At 37.5% G+C, this 18,385-nt stretch overlaps 3 protein-coding genes across 9 annotated transcripts; 2 read left to right on the forward strand and 1 right to left on the reverse strand.

The window, feature by feature from the left end:
- Positions 1 to 426: 426 nt before the first annotated feature.
- On the forward strand, positions 427 to 3,821 carry LOC114872555 (peptidoglycan recognition protein 3-like). The gene is made up of 7 exons (XM_046288703.1): positions 427 to 740; positions 845 to 1,171; positions 1,287 to 1,488; positions 2,150 to 2,256; positions 2,912 to 3,072; positions 3,271 to 3,433; positions 3,517 to 3,821. Exons 1-7 carry the CDS (start codon positions 638 to 640, stop codon positions 3,699 to 3,701), a joined length of 1,248 nt encoding a protein of 415 aa, XP_046144659.1. The 5' UTR covers positions 427 to 637; the 3' UTR covers positions 3,702 to 3,821.
- Positions 3,822 to 3,869: 48 nt separating this feature from the next.
- On the reverse strand, positions 3,870 to 4,579 carry LOC114872565. The gene is made up of 4 exons (XM_029179873.2): positions 4,480 to 4,579; positions 4,266 to 4,408; positions 4,067 to 4,192; positions 3,870 to 4,001 (listed from the first exon to the last, which is right to left on the reverse strand). Exons 1-4 carry the CDS (start codon positions 4,541 to 4,543, stop codon positions 3,870 to 3,872), a joined length of 465 nt encoding a protein of 154 aa, XP_029035706.2. The 5' UTR covers positions 4,544 to 4,579.
- A 315-nt stretch (positions 4,580 to 4,894) lies between these two features.
- Positions 4,895 to 18,264, forward strand: LOC114872566 (serine/threonine-protein phosphatase 6 regulatory ankyrin repeat subunit A-like). Of its 7 annotated transcripts, none has more exons than XM_046288768.1 (21): positions 4,895 to 5,002; positions 7,652 to 7,804; positions 7,874 to 8,083; positions 8,662 to 8,863; positions 10,377 to 10,546; positions 10,616 to 10,744; positions 10,809 to 10,988; positions 11,085 to 11,327; positions 11,392 to 11,841; positions 12,659 to 12,871; positions 13,206 to 13,369; positions 13,539 to 13,686; positions 13,774 to 13,888; positions 16,458 to 16,517; positions 16,585 to 16,712; positions 16,774 to 16,908; positions 16,982 to 17,186; positions 17,273 to 17,421; positions 17,507 to 17,722; positions 17,797 to 17,898; positions 17,959 to 18,264. In XM_046288768.1, exons 1-21 carry the CDS (start codon positions 4,949 to 4,951, stop codon positions 18,040 to 18,042), a joined length of 3,510 nt encoding a protein of 1,169 aa, XP_046144724.1. In that variant the 5' UTR covers positions 4,895 to 4,948; the 3' UTR covers positions 18,043 to 18,264. The 7 variants fall into 7 exon arrangements, 3 of the variants coding, with proteins under 3 accessions (XP_046144724.1, XP_046144725.1, XP_046144723.1); XM_046288769.1 differs by having other exon boundaries at positions 10,386 to 10,546; XR_006830110.1 differs by lacking the exons at positions 16,774 to 16,908; positions 16,982 to 17,186; positions 17,273 to 17,421; ... (1 more) ...; positions 17,797 to 17,898; positions 17,959 to 18,264 and adding an exon at positions 14,298 to 15,942 and having other exon boundaries at positions 16,585 to 16,608.
- The last annotated feature ends 121 nt before the right edge of the window (positions 18,265 to 18,385 follow it).

Raw genomic sequence — 18,385 nt, forward strand, 5'->3', positions numbered from 1 at the left:
GTCCGGTATTTCGTCGTTAAATCCTTATCTCTCAATCATTAAATCAGTTCACTACACATGTTCATTGAATTTTTGATAATAAATTCCTTTAGTGCATTCATACACTCCAAGACATAAGCACCCGTATCACTAAATACTCTTTATCAAGTCACACGGCAATGACTCAGATAATCGAAAATTCTTTTTATTAATATTATGAAAAAAGAATCACTTGCTAATGGAATCACTTTTCTCTTAGAAAATCATGTAATACGTCTATTACTGAATGCACATTTCTATCTGATACAACAAGCATACATTTATCAACCGTTGTATCTTATCGCTGCAACGTTTCGCAACACCCCGCTATTGTTTCTAATTTTTATATCCATCACTGATTGCGATTTTACTTTTTTTTTTTTGTTTCACGATATTCGTAGGGTCAGAACAGATTATCGACTGGTAGATCGCGAATTGGCCAGCAGGTTTATTCTTGTTTTCGTAACAGAACAATCTATAGAGCGGGGAGGGTTAAAAGACCCAACGTGAGTTTCCGAGGGACTCCCCGGTCACGTTTAATTTTTCGTTTAAAAACCGACGTCCTCTCATCGTTCCCATTCAGTTACACTTTCGCCTACGTATTGCCGTGTTACTGTCAATGATGGGTTCGTCTATTTTCCATTTTTTAATCTTGATTCTAACGCTGCAAAACATTGTTTCCGCCTTACAAACCAGTTGGAATAACTTCGAAAACGATACTGGTAAGCAATATATTTTCTTTGACAAACAGTTGACGTCGAAAAATTGAAGGAAATGTATCGAATACTGATTGAAGTTGATACTAATTTTTTGTTCTTTTCTTTAGAAATCCCAAGGATCGTAAGCAGAGAAGAATGGGGAGCCAGAGCACCGGTATTTCGTGAAGAAATGAAGGTGTCACCAACACCATACGTGGTGATCCATCACGGGGGCATCCCTTGTTACTGTCACACTCAGAACGAGTGCTCTGAGATCGTGAAGTATTATCAAAATCTTCATATGGATGATAGAGTTTGGTTCGACATTGGTTACAGCTTCCTTATCGGCGAAGATGGGAATGTTTACGAGGGTCGAGGCTGGAATTCGTGTGGGGCCCATGCACCTGGTTACAACAACCAGAGCATTGGGATATGTATAATCGGTGATTTTAGCGGTGGGTGATCTATTCGTGATCTGAATTTTTAATTCCTCGTGCGATTATCTATCGTACACTGATTGCAATTCAAAGAAGTTGGTCGATTTATAGAAATATATATGATTTTATACAGATTCTCTGCCTAACGCAGCCGCTCTAAAAGCTGTGAATGCTCTCATCGAATACGGAGTGACACTTGGTAAAATAAATGAAAATTATCAGGTCATTGGACATCGACAAGTAAGAGATACCGAGTGCCCAGGAGAAGAATTGTATAAGTATGTTCAGACACATCCGCGATGGACATCGACGCCTACACCGAGATTTTTCTACCAGTAACAACAGATACAACAACTTGAATAAGAAATGATTTGTTAGGACAATTACATGGAATATGTAATCTAGATAGAAATTGATTTTATATAAAAATGTAATAAATAATTCAGTAATTAAAAAATCGCCATAGTATTTGTATAGTCTCCGAAGGAAACTGTACTTAACAGTATTCAAGTGTTGACAATAATTATAATATTTTCTGATGCATTCCTTTACGTAGATAATTTTCAATCGTTAATTATAGTATTTCTAGTAAATTAAGATGAATAAAAAGTTCCTAATTTAAATAAGTATCAACTGTACGAAAATAAATTAAGAATATGTAATTTTTGTAATATCTGTGTTTTCCATCATTTTTTACTGTATGATAAGAAAGTTTAATGAATTCGTTTATATTAATCATGTTATCGGCATCTGGAAGATATCCACTTTCCTCAATGGGCGAAGAAAAACAAATGAATGTTCGTGGAGTTCCCCAATCAAAGAGTACCGCACGAATCAATCAATCAATTTCTGGGCCATGTACTTGATGCATTTATGATACAAACAGAGATTTTAAATTGAACACAAGTAGTGCATTAAAACCCCTCTTCCCTGCTTCTGTTGTGATCAAAGATCAAGAAATGTTACGTGCATACTATATATTAATGTTGCTTGAAGTTTCAGAGTCAGTATCAAACGAACAACGAAGATGGAGAAATTGGCAATTACGCTCATTTTATTCGCACTTGGGCAGTTAGTGATCTGCTCTGAAAAGGAGACATTCGGTAATAAACCTTCCACGTTACTTTGCTGTGATTCAACGTTATAAATTGTTTTTAAAAAAGTGCAAGTGCATTTTTTTATTGTCAAATGAATAATTCATACTCGACTGTAGATGATCAATGTACATTATAATATATCTGTTTTTTTATTGAATATTTATTGATAGCATATTACGCTTCAATTTGCATGAAATTCTTGGAATGATCAATTCACTGATTAGATTGGCAATTTATTGATCCTTGCAACAGTACGATGACACTGTTCACATAATTATTTGCGAGAAATTCTTCCATCGCCTTTAATTACACGCGAGATCCGATCTTTCTAAGGAAATCATTATTTTCTTGCTGACAAGTTTTGCTGCAGGCCATGACGTTTGTCAACAAACACATTTATCAAACGAACAGAAGTATTGCAAAAAATAACTGTTGCTTGTAAAATGACTTGAATGGATGATTGTAAAAGAACTACTTCGATTTGAACATCTGTTTTAATTAATTCATTAGAATCCATCTCGATTTTACTAATCGTTTATGTAAGATACTTTAGATGCATAATTACGATACGATGTTATTTTTAAAATGTTTTCGAGCGTTACACGATAATTTCTATAAACACTATAGATAAAGTTTCCTTACATCAATTGAATTTCTTCAGCTCAGCCGAATATAATATCAAGATCAGAATGGGGTGCAAAACCACCGACGAAAAGAGTCGGTAATCTTGGAATCGTACCACCATATGTGATCATCCATCATTCAGCGACTGATGGGTGCACGACTCAAGCAATTTGCCAATCCAGAGTACGAAGTTTCCAGGTAAATAACTCATAAAATTTAACAGACGCCATTGCAAATACCATTTTTTCAATGGAAAAATAAAATTAACTTGGGTAAAATAATCATGTTTAAAATGAATAATAATTTGCTTGAATGAAATTAAAGGTCAAGCCCCGCATGCAGATAATCATGGAAATTCCAGAAACCTTTTTAATTAACTTAATCATTTCGTTGCAGAATTATCACATGAACACCAACAAATGGTCTGACATCGGCTATAACTTTGTGGTCGGAGAAGACGGAAACGTGTACGAAGGCAGAGGATGGGGTAAAATTGGTGCACATGCTCCTAACTACAACTCGAAGAGCATTGGAATTTGCATAATTGGCAACTTTGTCAGTAAGTACACAGGCGTTTTCAATAACTAATATGGAATTGATTAAAGAAAATCGTTTAAAATTCACCGATAAAAATATTTGCAGATCGCAATCCAAATTCAGCAGCGATCAATGCGGTACAGAATTTGATATCTTACGGTGTATCCATGGGAAAAATAACGTCAACCTACACATTACTTGGACATCGTCAAACGAAACAAACCACCTGCCCAGGTGACAGCCTTTACAATCTGATCCAGACCTGGCCTCATTGGTCTTCACACGCATAATTATGTTTCTCTAAAAATTCAATCCAACTCCTTAATAAAACGTGATATTCTATGTTGTGTGTTCAATCAACGATTTCTTGGTACTTCTGTAAAATAAAGTTATTCTAATTCCTATTGCAATATTGTGTATTATTTTTCTTCTGAAAATTTTCTGTAATTATTTTACAATCACACATAAAGCGTCACAATGCCGTTCACGGAATTATCATAAGTGTCTTCTTCGGTTCTGACACAAATGTCTACATGGGAGAAGTCTGGTAACTTGGATTTAACATCGTCGTAGTGACTCCTGTCCCTGACCTGAAGAATACAATGCATTATTTGAAAGATATATTATTAAACGATGTACATGTTGAAAATAATACCTGAAGCGGAATTTGACGTTGCAATTTCGCGTTCAATTCAGGTATGCACACTTTCGTTCCATATGGTATTCCTGAATCCAGGTCCATTGAAACTGTCACGAAGGCGTTTCGTCCATCAAGAAAATCCTGTAATTAAATAATATTGATATTATTAATGGGTTAATAGGAAAATTGAAAGACAATGATTTTAGGAAGCAACCTGCAAATTCCTCAATTTCTTCATTCTAGCATCCAAGTAATCGGACTCATTGTCACTATTAAAATCAGGGTAATAAGCAGTCATAGTCACATTATGGTAAGCACGACCACTGCAATTAAAGTCTGATCTATTTAGACTTCTTTCTACAATTAACAAAGTAACATCAAAATCAAGGAAGAATATGGAATGCAACAAAATATTGAATTATAATTACCACTTGCGAATACAACTGATATGATGATTAAAATAAATGAAGTAATTAAAACTTTCTTTTCCATTTTTATTAGAATTTTATACCGCAACTTCGATCACCTAAGGACAACGAAATACTGACTGACTTCGTTCTTGCATTTTGTAAAACATATTAATTGCTGATGTCAGCGTGACACATTTGGAATTTGTCAATCTGTCAGCAATAAAAAAGAACAATATTTTAATAACAGTGCTGAAACTTCATTAAACAACGCTGTCACGTTTGATTGGTCGCATTGATTGACAGAATCTTAGTCTTCATTGCAACGCCAAGGCATAAGTGCCATTGTGCTATACTCTTCTTAAATAATAAAAAGCATGCTTGACTAGGACACGTGGAAAAATATGCATCGTCAGTCGAACGAAAGACACCGTGACTTTCGTACCTATTTCATCGTGAAAAGTCTTTTAAATCATGGCTACCGATTTTCATGAAATTGAAAAACATTCCAGAGAAATGGTATAATTTGGAAAACGCAGAAATGGTTCGTTCAGTCACACAATTGTTGTTATTTTCAAGTACCAATCAATATGTATTGATATTCGGATAAATACGAGTCATTTATTTTTTATCAATAACACAATACATAAAAATTGTTTTGATGTAAAAATAAGATCGAAAGTACTGATTGATTTTCTCGATGATACATTAATCGATTTCGGAAACTCTCGAGAATAAAAAAGTATTTTTGGCAATCGAACGGAATTCTGATTTCACGCATTTGAACACGTGCTTCCACCGGCTATTAGAATGTTTAATGATTGTGTATCTGGATCATTAGCGAACACGATACACGCGTGATCGATGTGTCATTGCACCAAGGAATATCGATTCCGACATACTGGCCAGCAGGTTAAATAAGTAAACGAGGTAAACGACTAGCGAACGAGCGAAATAATCGGTCATGGCATCGTAAGTCGAATATAAAAGTCGATAATAGTTTGTCTGAAAACCTTTCCAGAACGTTGATAATGAACGAGAGTTCATTTGAATTCTTATCAACCCTTCAATTAGACTCAAAAAATTAAAAATCGTCAATTGTATGCAAATATTCAAATTATTCACAGAACTAATTATTTTCAACATACATATGGAAATTACTTTCAATGATTTTGGGAAAGTTTGTCACGGACTGACGACGTTGTTGAACAACTTTCCTCGTTGCTAGTATCGTTTGACAAAATATCATTATCAAATCACTGTTACGAACACTGTTGTGTAAGCACTTCCGCAATTTCCTGCATTACAATTATCGTCCGATTTACAATTCTTCGTGGAGTGCAAACTGTTCGATTACAGGGGCTTCACCAGAAGCAAGTTGGCCTCGCGCATATTTCTTACAAGTTTCTTCTTATTAAGTGACGGTGAATCAAGGTTCCGCAATGTGATTCCTCTTGAAGAGCATGACTAATCGCACCTATGTGTTTTTTTTTCTTTTTTTATAATTTTGAATAGGTTTGAATCGCCTTTCAATTTGAAATTAAGTAATCAACATCATAAATTTCTTTCGAATAAATGTGAGATAGCAAACTGCCCAAGAAATAATTAAAAAATATGACCATTACAAATTCACGATCGATGCTATTAGCCTGATGGAACAGGAAGAAGAATGGGCGTGTTCCATGCTCGTTTCCTAGTTCGTTTCCCGCAAGAAACGAATGTCCAGCCTGGATGACCCTAAATCTATGGAAACGAGTTCGCAGGTGGCGTCGCGACGCCTACTATCCGCTTCATTTGCCGCGCGACGCTTCCTCGTATCGCACGTTCCTTTTGGATTTCCTTTTACGGTTTGTGAAAAATTGCACCATGTTGCGAATAATGATCTCAACATGACGTGCTTACTGTGATTCGATATCCGTCAGGTAATTACACGTTTCAAGGACGATTATGGTGAACACGATGGCATCGATAGTACGGTGTTCACATGCTTTATCGATGCTTTTCCACGGATTTTTGTTTGTTGATCGTAATCACTGTCGTTGTAAAATCTGCACTCTTTGTTTATTCAGTCTATTGCTTTTTCTTTTTAATATATTATCTGTCACTGTAAAAACGATCATGTATGGCACACGATAATATGAACTATTAAGGCATTAAAGAATAGTTTTTTCATTTATTGTATTGAATCAATGATTTCACATTTATTAATATTCAGCTAACACATCCACTTCAGAGTTGTACAATTTCCATAATTAATGCTTTTCTACAACTTTCCTTAACAGATAGTGTACTAGTGTTTGTATTTAAAAAAACCAGAGTCACTCAACTATTAGTCACGCAGCTATTCATTATTCTGCAATTAGTTTCGATCTACTCAACGCCTTATCTTCGCGAAAATTGTTCACCATTTACTTTACTGTCACATGCTTTTATTTAGTACGATTATAGAATTGAAAATAAAAAATTTCTTAGAACGAAATTACTGCGTTGACACGTGTCGTGCTTCCAAAGTCATTATGGTGAATAACGTTCTTTAAATAAAATGAAAATTAATACGATAATAACGATTTTAAGTTGTTTACGTATACTTTAAAATGATTTTATTTTTCTGAATCTATTTTTTTCCTGAATAAATGAAGTACACACTTTGTGACCCACAAATCGTGAGATTTACCGATTTGCTTTATTGCAAGAGGAAAAAACATTCTTCGATCATTAACATTTATTTGACCTCTTCAGCGAGGCAGTGATATGACTCAGTATTGTCTCCTTTTAGGAAAATAATGTTTGACCAGAGTAAATAAATGGAAATCGTAATTATTTTTATACGCTCTGTATTCTGAATAAAGAATTGTTGGCTGTTTTGATTTTGGAAACTATTTTTATGGGTAAATCGCCCTGTGTCGAGTAATCCTCGTGTCAATACGAACCTAAATCGGGAAACTTAAACACATATGGTTTCGATTCAGTAAGCTTGATGGAGAATCAATAACGAATGTTTGAGGACTCGTGATTCGTGACGTATGTTGAAGAATATTGATGGATGAAACCATATTTTTATGGGAAAGACAAAGACCTGTCGTTTCATTTCAACTTTTGATAGTCTTCAGCCAAATTTTCAAATCCTTGGAATACTCTTTAATTGAAAGGTCTTTAAATGAAAAGACCTCGTAATAATCGAAATATTTCATAGATGAACCCAACAACAATAAAGTCCTGGTTGCTACGAGGTGAACTCGAGAAATTGGAACATGTCGTTTTGGAAGGACGTGGAGCTCGTCTGTTAGGTGAACACTCACCAGATCTCCGAACTCGTGTCTTCCTGAAAGGACTCCCGAATTACTTGGTAAATTATCGTTAGAAAACTCCGGAATATACAAGATGAAGATAATTCTACAAAATTTCTTTATTTCAGACGAAAATTTCTCAGGTGCACGAAGCAGCTGTACGTGGTTCCTTGGGAGAAACGCAGAGACTGATATTGGGGGAGCCCAAAAAGAAACTGGCCATCGCGAAGGATCCTTCTGGCATCCCTTTGCTTCATAAAGCAGTCTACTACGATCAGCTGGACATCGTCGAGTGGCTGGTGCAAAATTATCCCATTACCGTTCAACAGAAGGACAAAGTAATCATCGCAAATCGATCGCATTATCTTCATCGTCGGTACGAAGAATCAATCGCGAGATCATTGAAGCTCAGGTTACCACGTATCGTGACAAGGATGTTTGAGCAAGATATTCGGCTCGTGAATAATCGAAAAGTCATTTTTCCTAACTACGATCGCGTGACAGGGCTAATAACGAAGTGTAAACCACCTGTTCTTCCCCTGCAGTCATCCGACTTTGCGTTCTGGTACACGCAGCACGTGAAATACGGCAAACGCCAACTTTTCACCCCCTTTCTCCACCCTCGATCTCAATTCAACCCTAACACATTCTCCGTTCAACTGTCGTCGACTTCGCGTTTACGCCCCTATTCTCTTGGCATGTTCGTTCCTTAATAGTGGCAATATTTCTTGCTCCTCTTTTTCCATTTGAAACTTTTTCAAGAGAAAAATAGTTTGATGAGTCACTGGGGCAGGTAGTTGATCTACTTTTCAAACACATTTTTCTTTCTTCGATTCCATTAGAAGGGTACTAAATGCATCAAGATTTTTCTTTAAATAATAATAAATGGTTTATACCGTTTGCATTCAATTTTCAGGAAGGTAGAACAGCATTGCATTACTGTGCTGGTTGCAAAAATCCTGGGGTCATTTGGGATGTTCTGATAGAAAACGACTGCGACTCGAGCATCTGCGATAAGAAGGGCAATCCTGCGTCCTATTATCTGGAACATAGGTCAGAAATTGAATTATCCGAAGTGGAGATCATGTCCCGGAGGAAGGCGAGCACCGTCAGGGAATGTAAGTAATTATAAATTGAATAGTTCCCACAAATTCGCCGCGCACGAGGGTTAAATATAGTTAAAGACAAGGATTAATGTCAACCTTGTAAAATCAATGAATGTAGATTCCTTGACTTATACCCTACAGAATCTTCTTAATAATGACCCGGAAGAATCGATAGAACTTAAATGCACAAGGCAAGGAAAACTGCTGGGGTCGATAGAATGACATGGTCTGCTCGATCGAGGAAGGAATTATTTAAGAATGTTCAAAAACTATAATTCGTGGAACCTCTTATTGACATTCTAACGATGTAAAGAAGTAACCTTCTAATTCTTTCGTTAGTCATTCAGAATATTAAACTGTTTCAAGAAAATGTGATTAATAATTTAGAAAAGCAAAAGATCAATTTTCGCGATAAATCAATTATGACTACAGGGTATCGTGATGTAATTATTACGTTCTATACGGTAGGAATAAATTGTAAATTAATTGGTGTCATGTAATGAATAATTGCTAAAATGATGCTACCAAGTGTACCAGCATTTCCGCCTCCGTTGATTGATCTATTTACCAAGAAAATAGCTGGTGTAGGTAAAGTGTAAACGTGTCAGTGAGCGAGGGGGCCCGACTTGGCTGGCTTTTCAAAAATTTATTAATCCACCGTGGAACACGCAATCCAGGTCGAAACGAAACATTATGGCTGACGTGCACCTTCCTTATAATTTAAATCAAGTAAAACAGGCTCGTATGATATACATGTACGCTTAAATTGAATGTATACGATAATTGAACCACGAGATACGTGGCGCAATTATCAATTTAATTTTTACTAGACACCTCATTTAATTACCTGAGCATCGGTGTGTTATTACAGTTATGTAATAATCGATGAATCATTTATTCATTCTTCAATTGCAATATGATTGTTTCTTTCAGGCACGTTGAGTTTTTCTTGTAAGATTAATATATTTATTCAGAACAGGAAGGATTAAAAATTGATAAGTTTCTGTCAAAACAACATTGTTACAGGCAAAATCGATGCTCATTGGTCAGAGGATTCCCTCGGTTGTCTAAAATATTAATGATACTGTTCTAACATGCGACGCGGACTTGCAAATCTTATTCCTTCTGAATTTTTCAAAAGCAGGACCATGTCAAACATTATAGAGGACCTTATGTGAAATGATCGCTGTATAAATTATTAAAGCTTGAAATTAATTGAAACTACAGCAAAATTCAAAAAATTATATACATTTTTAACTACTTCAAATTACAATGTATTCCTTAGATTATTTCCTGTATTATGTCTTCCTTTACATTATTCAAAGTTTAATACTCTAATTGAAATGAAAAATGGTGTTTTAATATGAGTTATCCACGCACTTTCTATGATGAAGTTGTTTCATAACGTGTCACAAGAAATGGATAAATGTTATTTGAAGCAACGAAAGAATAGATGGGAAGGTCATTGTTTAAAAATAGAACTGCCTTTGGTGTTTAATTAATTGCTATTGCAAAGAAAGGAAAGTTATTCCAGGTTCGGACTTCAAACCTTCTACTATAAGAATATGGATCCACAACCGAGACCTTGGGAAATTGCAACAAGTTTTATGGGAAGGTCATGGAAACAGGTTGCGTATGGAAACCAGCAACAATACTCGGGTCAAAAGGTTTCTGGAAGCTGTGCCCTTTATAATGGTTCGTGTAATATTCAAATTTTACTTTTTATCCCAACAGAAGTATTTAATTTATAAATTTTAATTATAGGGTACCGTAAAAGATGTCCACGCAGCTACAGTAAATAATGATTTGGATGAGCTCAGGAATAAAATTGATTCCTCGTCGCCCATCATTCTGTGCAGCAAAGACAGCAATGGTTTAAATGTCTTACACAAGGTCTGTAACAAAAATATAATTTTGTACATCATTATTTCATTCTTCTCTTATATTAATTAAACAGGCTGCTGGATTGGGACATACAGAAATCGTACGAGAGATTCTTGCGAAATATCCATCGACTGTTGAAGCGCAAGACAATGACGGAAAAACACCGTTGCATTATGCAGCTGCAGCAAAGGATGATGGAGTTTTGTATGATTTATTGGTGGAGCATGGTGCTGATGAAAGTAAATTGGACAATGTAAGTCAGTCATTAAATTACATTATACACGACCTGAAATTGAAAATTACAAATTACAAGTAATGAATATAAGTAATTTGCTGATTCGTCAATTAGAGACACAAAGCAGCAGCCTTCTACAAGAACAGACCATCGGATATAGACCAATCACTATTGACCGTGGTACCGGAAGCGCCCAGAGTCGCCAGCACATCTTATCCTAAACACTGGGACTGGAGAATCCTTGAAGTCGAAGAATCTCTATCCAGAGGAATGAGGAAAGTTAACAGTGCAGATATTGACAGTGCATTTGGCAGTGCTGAATCGGCTTCAAAAAGCCTCAGCAAATCAATGGAGCAGGTAAAGTGCATATTGACAACATCAAACATTAAATACCAGATTAACAAATAATTTAACGTGACAGATAAAAAACGTGGAAGAAGATTCACAGAAAGAGGAGCAGGAGGAAGCAGAGAAACCAGAGAATACAGAAATCCAAGAAGATACGGAAAACCCAGAGAATGCTGAGGACTCGAAAGACCCAGAGACTGCAGAGAAAGACGAAGAGCAAACTGTGGAAGAAACAAAAGCCGAGGATACAGAAGAAAGATCCTCGGATGACGATGTGGTAACTGGTACAATGGCGCAGGAGACGGAAGAGGAAGAAGCAAATCCAGAGAAAGAGGAAGCGGAAGCAGAGAAATCAGAAGAAGAAAATGAAACTGAGGAGAAGAATGAATCGAAAAGCCCGGATCCTATAGAGGCAGACGAGGTCGTCCAACAGGAGGAGGAAAACAAGGTGGAACAAGAAGAAAGAAACGAGCCGAGCACAGGTGATTCTGGTGTCGATGATCCAGGAAACGACGAAGATCAGGTACAGTCACAGCATAACACTTAGACGAATCCGATTTTCAAGAATCCTCTAATCTAAACGTGATATCTATGAGTGAAAAGTATAAGGGATATTCTAGTGTGACACGAGTATAAGTGATTAAACACTGTTTAGATACTTAGGGTTCAATTGTTAGTTCGTGTATAGTTAGTAACAGTGGTTGGAAATGTCAGGAAATAGTTAGGGTATCGTGTGTACTGAAATTATAAAACGATCGATACAGTGTTATAGAGTATGTTCTTTGTCACGCACAATTATACCAATAAATAAATAACTGAGCAAAGAACTTCTGTCGTGTGAATTCCGAATGCAACAGACCCATGACTCGATAGCAAACATTCAGACGATCGCTATTCTTTTTTCATTTTCTTTGACACGTTAAGATTATTCAATTAAGTAATTGGACAATTAATAAAATTAATTCTATATTCAAATTATTGATCAGCAAATAGTTTATATATTAATCAAAATACCCTATTAATCATTTTTTATAATTTTCATAACTTTTTCATAAAAAGGCACAGAATTATTCATGCTTCTTTTTTCACATAAAACTATTCTCAAATTGCTCTCCCATAAAAAATCATTGGACAATCATAGAAAAACTGTTGCAAGGGATAATAACACGTCGAACCATCGGTCACGTCGAATCGTGCCACGCAAAGTCACGCAATGTAAAGTCGATATGAAAACAACGAGCGATCGATTCGCGTGTAGATTGTAAACTATGATTAATATTTCCTCTATCGATCGGCATCGGTCGTCTGTGCGCATGGTTTTCCACCAAGGCATGATTTAGCAGGTGATCGTTGGTGAACACGAGGAACCACCGGACACAGAAGTGAACGAGGCAAGCATGACGGCAGATCCGGAAATCGAGAAGCTGTTGGAGAACGGAAACATGGAGCAATTGGCGGGATTGGTTCTGAACGGGGACGGGAGAAGATTGGTCGGTCGGCGTTCGGGGAATCCTGAACTCCAGGCGTTCATCGATCGTGTTCCTTCTTATATGGTATTACGCGTAACATAAAAAGAAGAATTCATTTTTGCTTACCTCATCTTATCTGCAAATTGCCATCTAGTTTTTTTTGTAGATCCATTAAGAAATTAAGTGAGCAAGTTGTTGACTGAGGATTCCGATTAAATCGATTCCGTTTGTGTGATGGTTTTAGAAATGCTGACTCATGCTTCGAGTTGAAAATGTTTGCAGACTTTGAAAATTATTTTCTTTATTATTTATTTCGCGATTAAGATGGTGATGCCAATGAGAATGACCCTTTTTCTGCAAAAAAAAATTTGAAAAAATCATCTTTTTATTTATTGATAATATTATTAATCATTAACAGGGAAAAATTCACGCTGTTCACATGGCAGCACGAGAAGGAAACCTCAGAGATTTGCAAAGTGCATTAGATCGTCGCAAATTCGCAGTTGCAAGGGATGGTTCCTCGCCGCATGGTGCAACACCCCTTCACGTTGCAGTCGTGTTTGGAAATACCACCATCATCAGGTATTTTAATAAGAATTAAAATAAAAGGAATATTTCTGAATTTATCAATTCGACGTTGATGTTTAACGAGGACTCATTAGAACGTACCTTAGAAATTATGTTGTCAGCTTTCCATCAAGTTCTATCGATTCCCATCGCCTGTCCCGTTAATTATTTCTGTTTTCGTTAGATATCTGGCAGGGAGGTTTTCAGAAACCGCGAATGCAATCGATTTAGATGGTCGAACACCCTTGCATTATGCGGCCACCCTCGCAGACAATGGCCATTACTACAATCTTCTGCTTCATCTGGGTGCCAATCCTTTAGTTCAAGATAACGTAAGTACAATTATTTCAATAAAAAATTCAAAACTTACAATTATTCATTGATGTATGATTTTATCTACATGCAACTTCGTCACGCAGTTCGGACAAAAGGCAGATTACTACAAACAAAATCAATCAGAATTCTCTCACAAATCGCTCCTCCGCGATTTCGGTGCTAACGAGAACCTCGCCGACGAGATGTTGACCGACAAAGGTATTTCATTCGACGAAACACTCGCAAGCACCATCGATCACGTTACAACAAAATTGTACGATCGTCCAGAGCACCGTTGTTTTCATTTTTCAAACAATTCAGTTCAATCTAGATTACATTTCAAATAATACTATCACGTTGCTTTCTCACATGTGTTAATTTTACCATCGTTTAATATCATATTAATCACAGAATCACATAAGTGAAATTAGCGATAGGTACTTGTTGAATTATGTTGAGAGACCTCTTAGAAACCTAAGACCCTAAAATATTCACAATTTAATTAATTATATCCCCGTCACAACTAACGATTCTGACAAATTTCCCGTATCCGCGGATCCATGCATTTCCGCACTTCATCTTCTATCTCTGGACCATCCCCTGTGCTGACAATGGCCGGGTCAAACAGTTCCTGGAGGAGACACGTACTCCGCGCGTCGTGACATAACCGAACCAGAGACGTTAGCCACCTTGGAGAGGTGTTTCCGTCTTCTAGCTGGTACAAGGCACGGTGCGACACCGAAATCGGCTGGGAACTCCGGTACACTGATCGGCCGTTGCCTGAAACGGCCCATATTCGATCGTATCAAGCACCGTGTGACACGCATGGACCACAATCTCTTTGATGTGATCTGGCCCGCTTTAAAGAAATACGGTAACCCGAATAGCAGCGGCGATACGAGCAGCGCTTACTCGTTCGTCGCGAACCTCGAAGAAGACGACTCTCTTTTATTGATCGCACCTGATTACGAAAGTTACATCGTCTTCGCGGAGTTCTTCGATCCTCTGATCAGAGACATTCATTGCGTGACTGCAAGCGGCGATCTGCCCGATCATCCGCCTCCTAGATACTTCCACGACGAGGACGAGGGTGAAGAGAACCCCGATTCGATCGACGAGGTGACCATTTCCACGATCGAAGGCTACGACCTCGATCCACCGGCTAAGTACGTTCAAGCTGCAGTGATGGAGTGTTGCAGGAACCTCGAGGATTACACGTTCCCTTTGACTCTGACGGTGAATCAGTTGGAGGAAGTGGAACGAGTGATCACCAGCGAGCTGATGAGTCAGTATATCTCGGAGATGATGGCCGAAGGGAGTAGCGAAGATGAGCCAGGAACTTACTTCACCCTTAACGAGATCCTGGACCAACCGAGTCCAATCAGAGCCCAATTGGCGGCTTCTGGATTGTTGTTACCGATCGCAGACTCCGACCCCCAGGATGATCGACGTCTTCATGGAAGACACTGGCCATACGGACGAGGAGTTTACGTGTCCTCTGCTGGAGATCTTGCTGCATGGGTGAATGTCCAGGATCACCTGAGGATCGTGTGTCGTACTACCGATAGCAGACCTGGTCTGATCGGTCGCACTTACATCAGACTGGCAAAAGTGATGGTGATCCTCGATGAAAGATTGAAGTTCAAACGGGACCAAAAGCTGGGCTTCCTTAGCTCGCGACCCTACGCTATCGGCAATACCCTCAGATTCAACGTGATCGTTAGATTTCCAGAACTGTCCAAGAAATTCGATCATCTGAAACATCTGTGCGTGGTACGTGGATTAAGTATACGTGAAACGGCTAGAAAGGACACGGTGCGGATCGGTAATCAACAGTCGTTGAGCATCAGCGAACTGCAAACCCTTCAAGACTTTTCTAGGGCTGTTCTGAACATCCTGGCCTTGGAGAAGGAACTGTCGATAAATAGTTCCTTGAAAATCGCCAATCTACTGGCGGGAATATTTCGCAAACGTAACAGCGCGAAACGTTTCCAGACTTAACGGACGAGAAAGGAGCGGATGCAACTTTCAAACTTAATTTACGTCAATTTCTATTTCTTTTGATTCTTTTTGTGGACCGATACGCTTACACGTGGAAACTTTCTGTGATAATTCATGAGCCAATGCGTTCGACTGCCAATTTAATCCTCGTAGACTGAAACTGTAGAGAGAAGAATGTTGGAAAGACGTGTGTGAACGTTGTTCTCTGTCCTCGATGATAATTGAACGAAAAATTTAACTACTCGGACGAAGGCTGGATTGATTGACCTTAGGTTAGTAGAAACGAACGTTATTGCTACATGTTGTCGCACGTACGTTCGTCAGTGTATATGTGTATCTAGAATGAAAAAAATTGGTTACAGAGATGACATTTTTCGAGGAGAACTTAAATGAACCTTTTACCAGAGCTTCTTTATGTGTCACGCACGAGTTCGATGTTCACACGAGACCAGAAATGGCGTAGCACGTGTCTTTCCAACTTCCGTTGTACTCGATTCTACAACAAACGGTGTATTTTTATAAATAATCCAACTGTATGTAAAATACTATAAACTGAAAAAAAATATCCTTCATTTTTTCCGATGAGGCTGTTGTGTAAATGTGCTTCTGTATTTGGAATTATACGTTCAACCCTCTTCTGTCTGTAATGTGTACACGTTTTTCAGAGTGAAATTCACTGTGCTTTTCACGATGCGTTTATTCGCTAGAGATTATTAAAAGAAGAATTGATGTCACTGTTTTTACGACTCGTTCGATTAATAGAAAATGAAATGAAACTGTTTTTCAGACGACAGTCAACTGGAGATACCAATATTTCAAGAGGAGGAGGGTCGCTACTTGGCATCGTGTAAGTTAAGGTCAAAATAATGAAGAGAATGAAACAAAGCAGAATTTTTAACAAATTATCCTCGTAGCTCTCGGTGATCCATTGATCAAAGGTTTGACAGAAGTGGCGAATAATAGACCAAATGATCCTGTTACTTATCTGGCAACTTATTTGTACAATTTTGCCAATAGAAGCAAGCATAGCGCACAGGAACAGGTAAATTACTTTGCACACATTTCTGACTTCTAATAAAAGGAAAAACTTGAAAATATTATAGCAACCCAATGTATTGATCATTCCCGACGCCGGGGAGGAGAACATAGAAAATATTGAAAATGAAAATGAGGATGCTGGTTATCCACAAAGTCCAGGCTCCGACATACCGGAATCAGCTTTCAGCAATGCAAACAGAGTAAATATAAATTGTTGATTTATATTTTAGTGTATCTGAATTGTTGAAACGATTGTTACTTCCGTTTGTTCAGGACGAACACGGACAAACCTTGGTCCATTTCGCTGCCATACGATCTTATACGAAAGATGGATTACTTCATTTGCTTCAGGAAAGTCAAATAAACGTTGGTTTCAGAGATGAATTGTATAGGACAGCTAGAGACGTCGCTGACTTGGCTAACATCAAAGAAAATGTCGATGAGATTGATCGTTACGTGGCTTACTTAGCAGCTAGGGGTGAGATTTAACACCGATCCCTGAAAATTATCTTAAAATGTTTATGACAAGCTATCACCAATTTTATAATATCAATATCTGCACAGGTGAAACAGAAAAATTGGTAGAACTACTATTAGAAGGATACGATCACATTTTGGACGTGACAGACGAGGGTGTCAACATCGTGGACATAGCTGCAGAAAGAGGACGACAGGCTACAGTACAATTTTTGCAATCCATTCCAAATTACGTGGTAAAATACCAAAGATTATCATCTAACATCCAGAATACACAAATTTATTACTGAAGGTAAGATACTGAGGAAAGACTTTTTACAGACACAACGAGAAGAGGTGCACCACGAGATCAGAATGGGTAACGTACCAAAAGTAAAAGAATTACTGAACAAAAACAACGGAGGAGGAAAATTATTAGCGATGGGGAAGAATTTTCTGAGCAGATGTGCTCTTCATATCGCGGTGCTTCATGAAAACAAAGAACTAGTCGAGTATATTGCGAAAACGTATCCGGAAACTCTGCGCATTGGCGATAATGTGAGAAATAACTAATTATAATTACACACAGACTCTAATTTCATAAGGAAATAAAAGAGAATTGTTTGTCTCAGTTGGAAAGAACTGCTTTACATTACGCAATGGGGCTACCCTCGGTCGAAGAGCTTAGCAACATCCTTATCAAAGCTGGAGCGAAACGGATCACTAAAGATTTAGTGAGTTGTGTGTTCATATTAAACAAATATTTAATAATAACCCATGCTGTACGTTTTCAGAAATCGAGACAACCATCGTATTACTTTATGAACAAATCGGATATTGAAAGGCTCCAGGAAGAAGAGGAGACTTTGGTCAAGTAAATCTACTGGACGATGCTAAATATGCAGTCGTTTAGGTACACCTTTGAAAATTTATACGAATGCGATATACATTCAGTAGGAAGAAATGAAAACATGTGCCACTTTGTACGTTCTGGTCTATCAAGATTACCAATCCTTTTCTCAAGGTATGAACGAGTAGAAAGCACTTTCCTACTCTCGTGTAATGAATTTACGTTGTGTAATATACAGTACAGTATCAATAGTACAAATAATAAGAGTATTCAACTTTTCCATACACGTTTCTTTTAATTGCCTTTGCGTAAGTATACTTTCTTCTCTTTTTTATTATCTATTATGATTCTGTTCTTTTTTTTTCTACTTT

Source organism: Osmia bicornis, chromosome 14, assembly GCF_907164935.1.
Source record: "Osmia bicornis bicornis chromosome 14, iOsmBic2.1, whole genome shotgun sequence".
Lineage (NCBI taxonomy): Eukaryota > Metazoa > Arthropoda > Insecta > Hymenoptera > Megachilidae > Osmia > Osmia bicornis.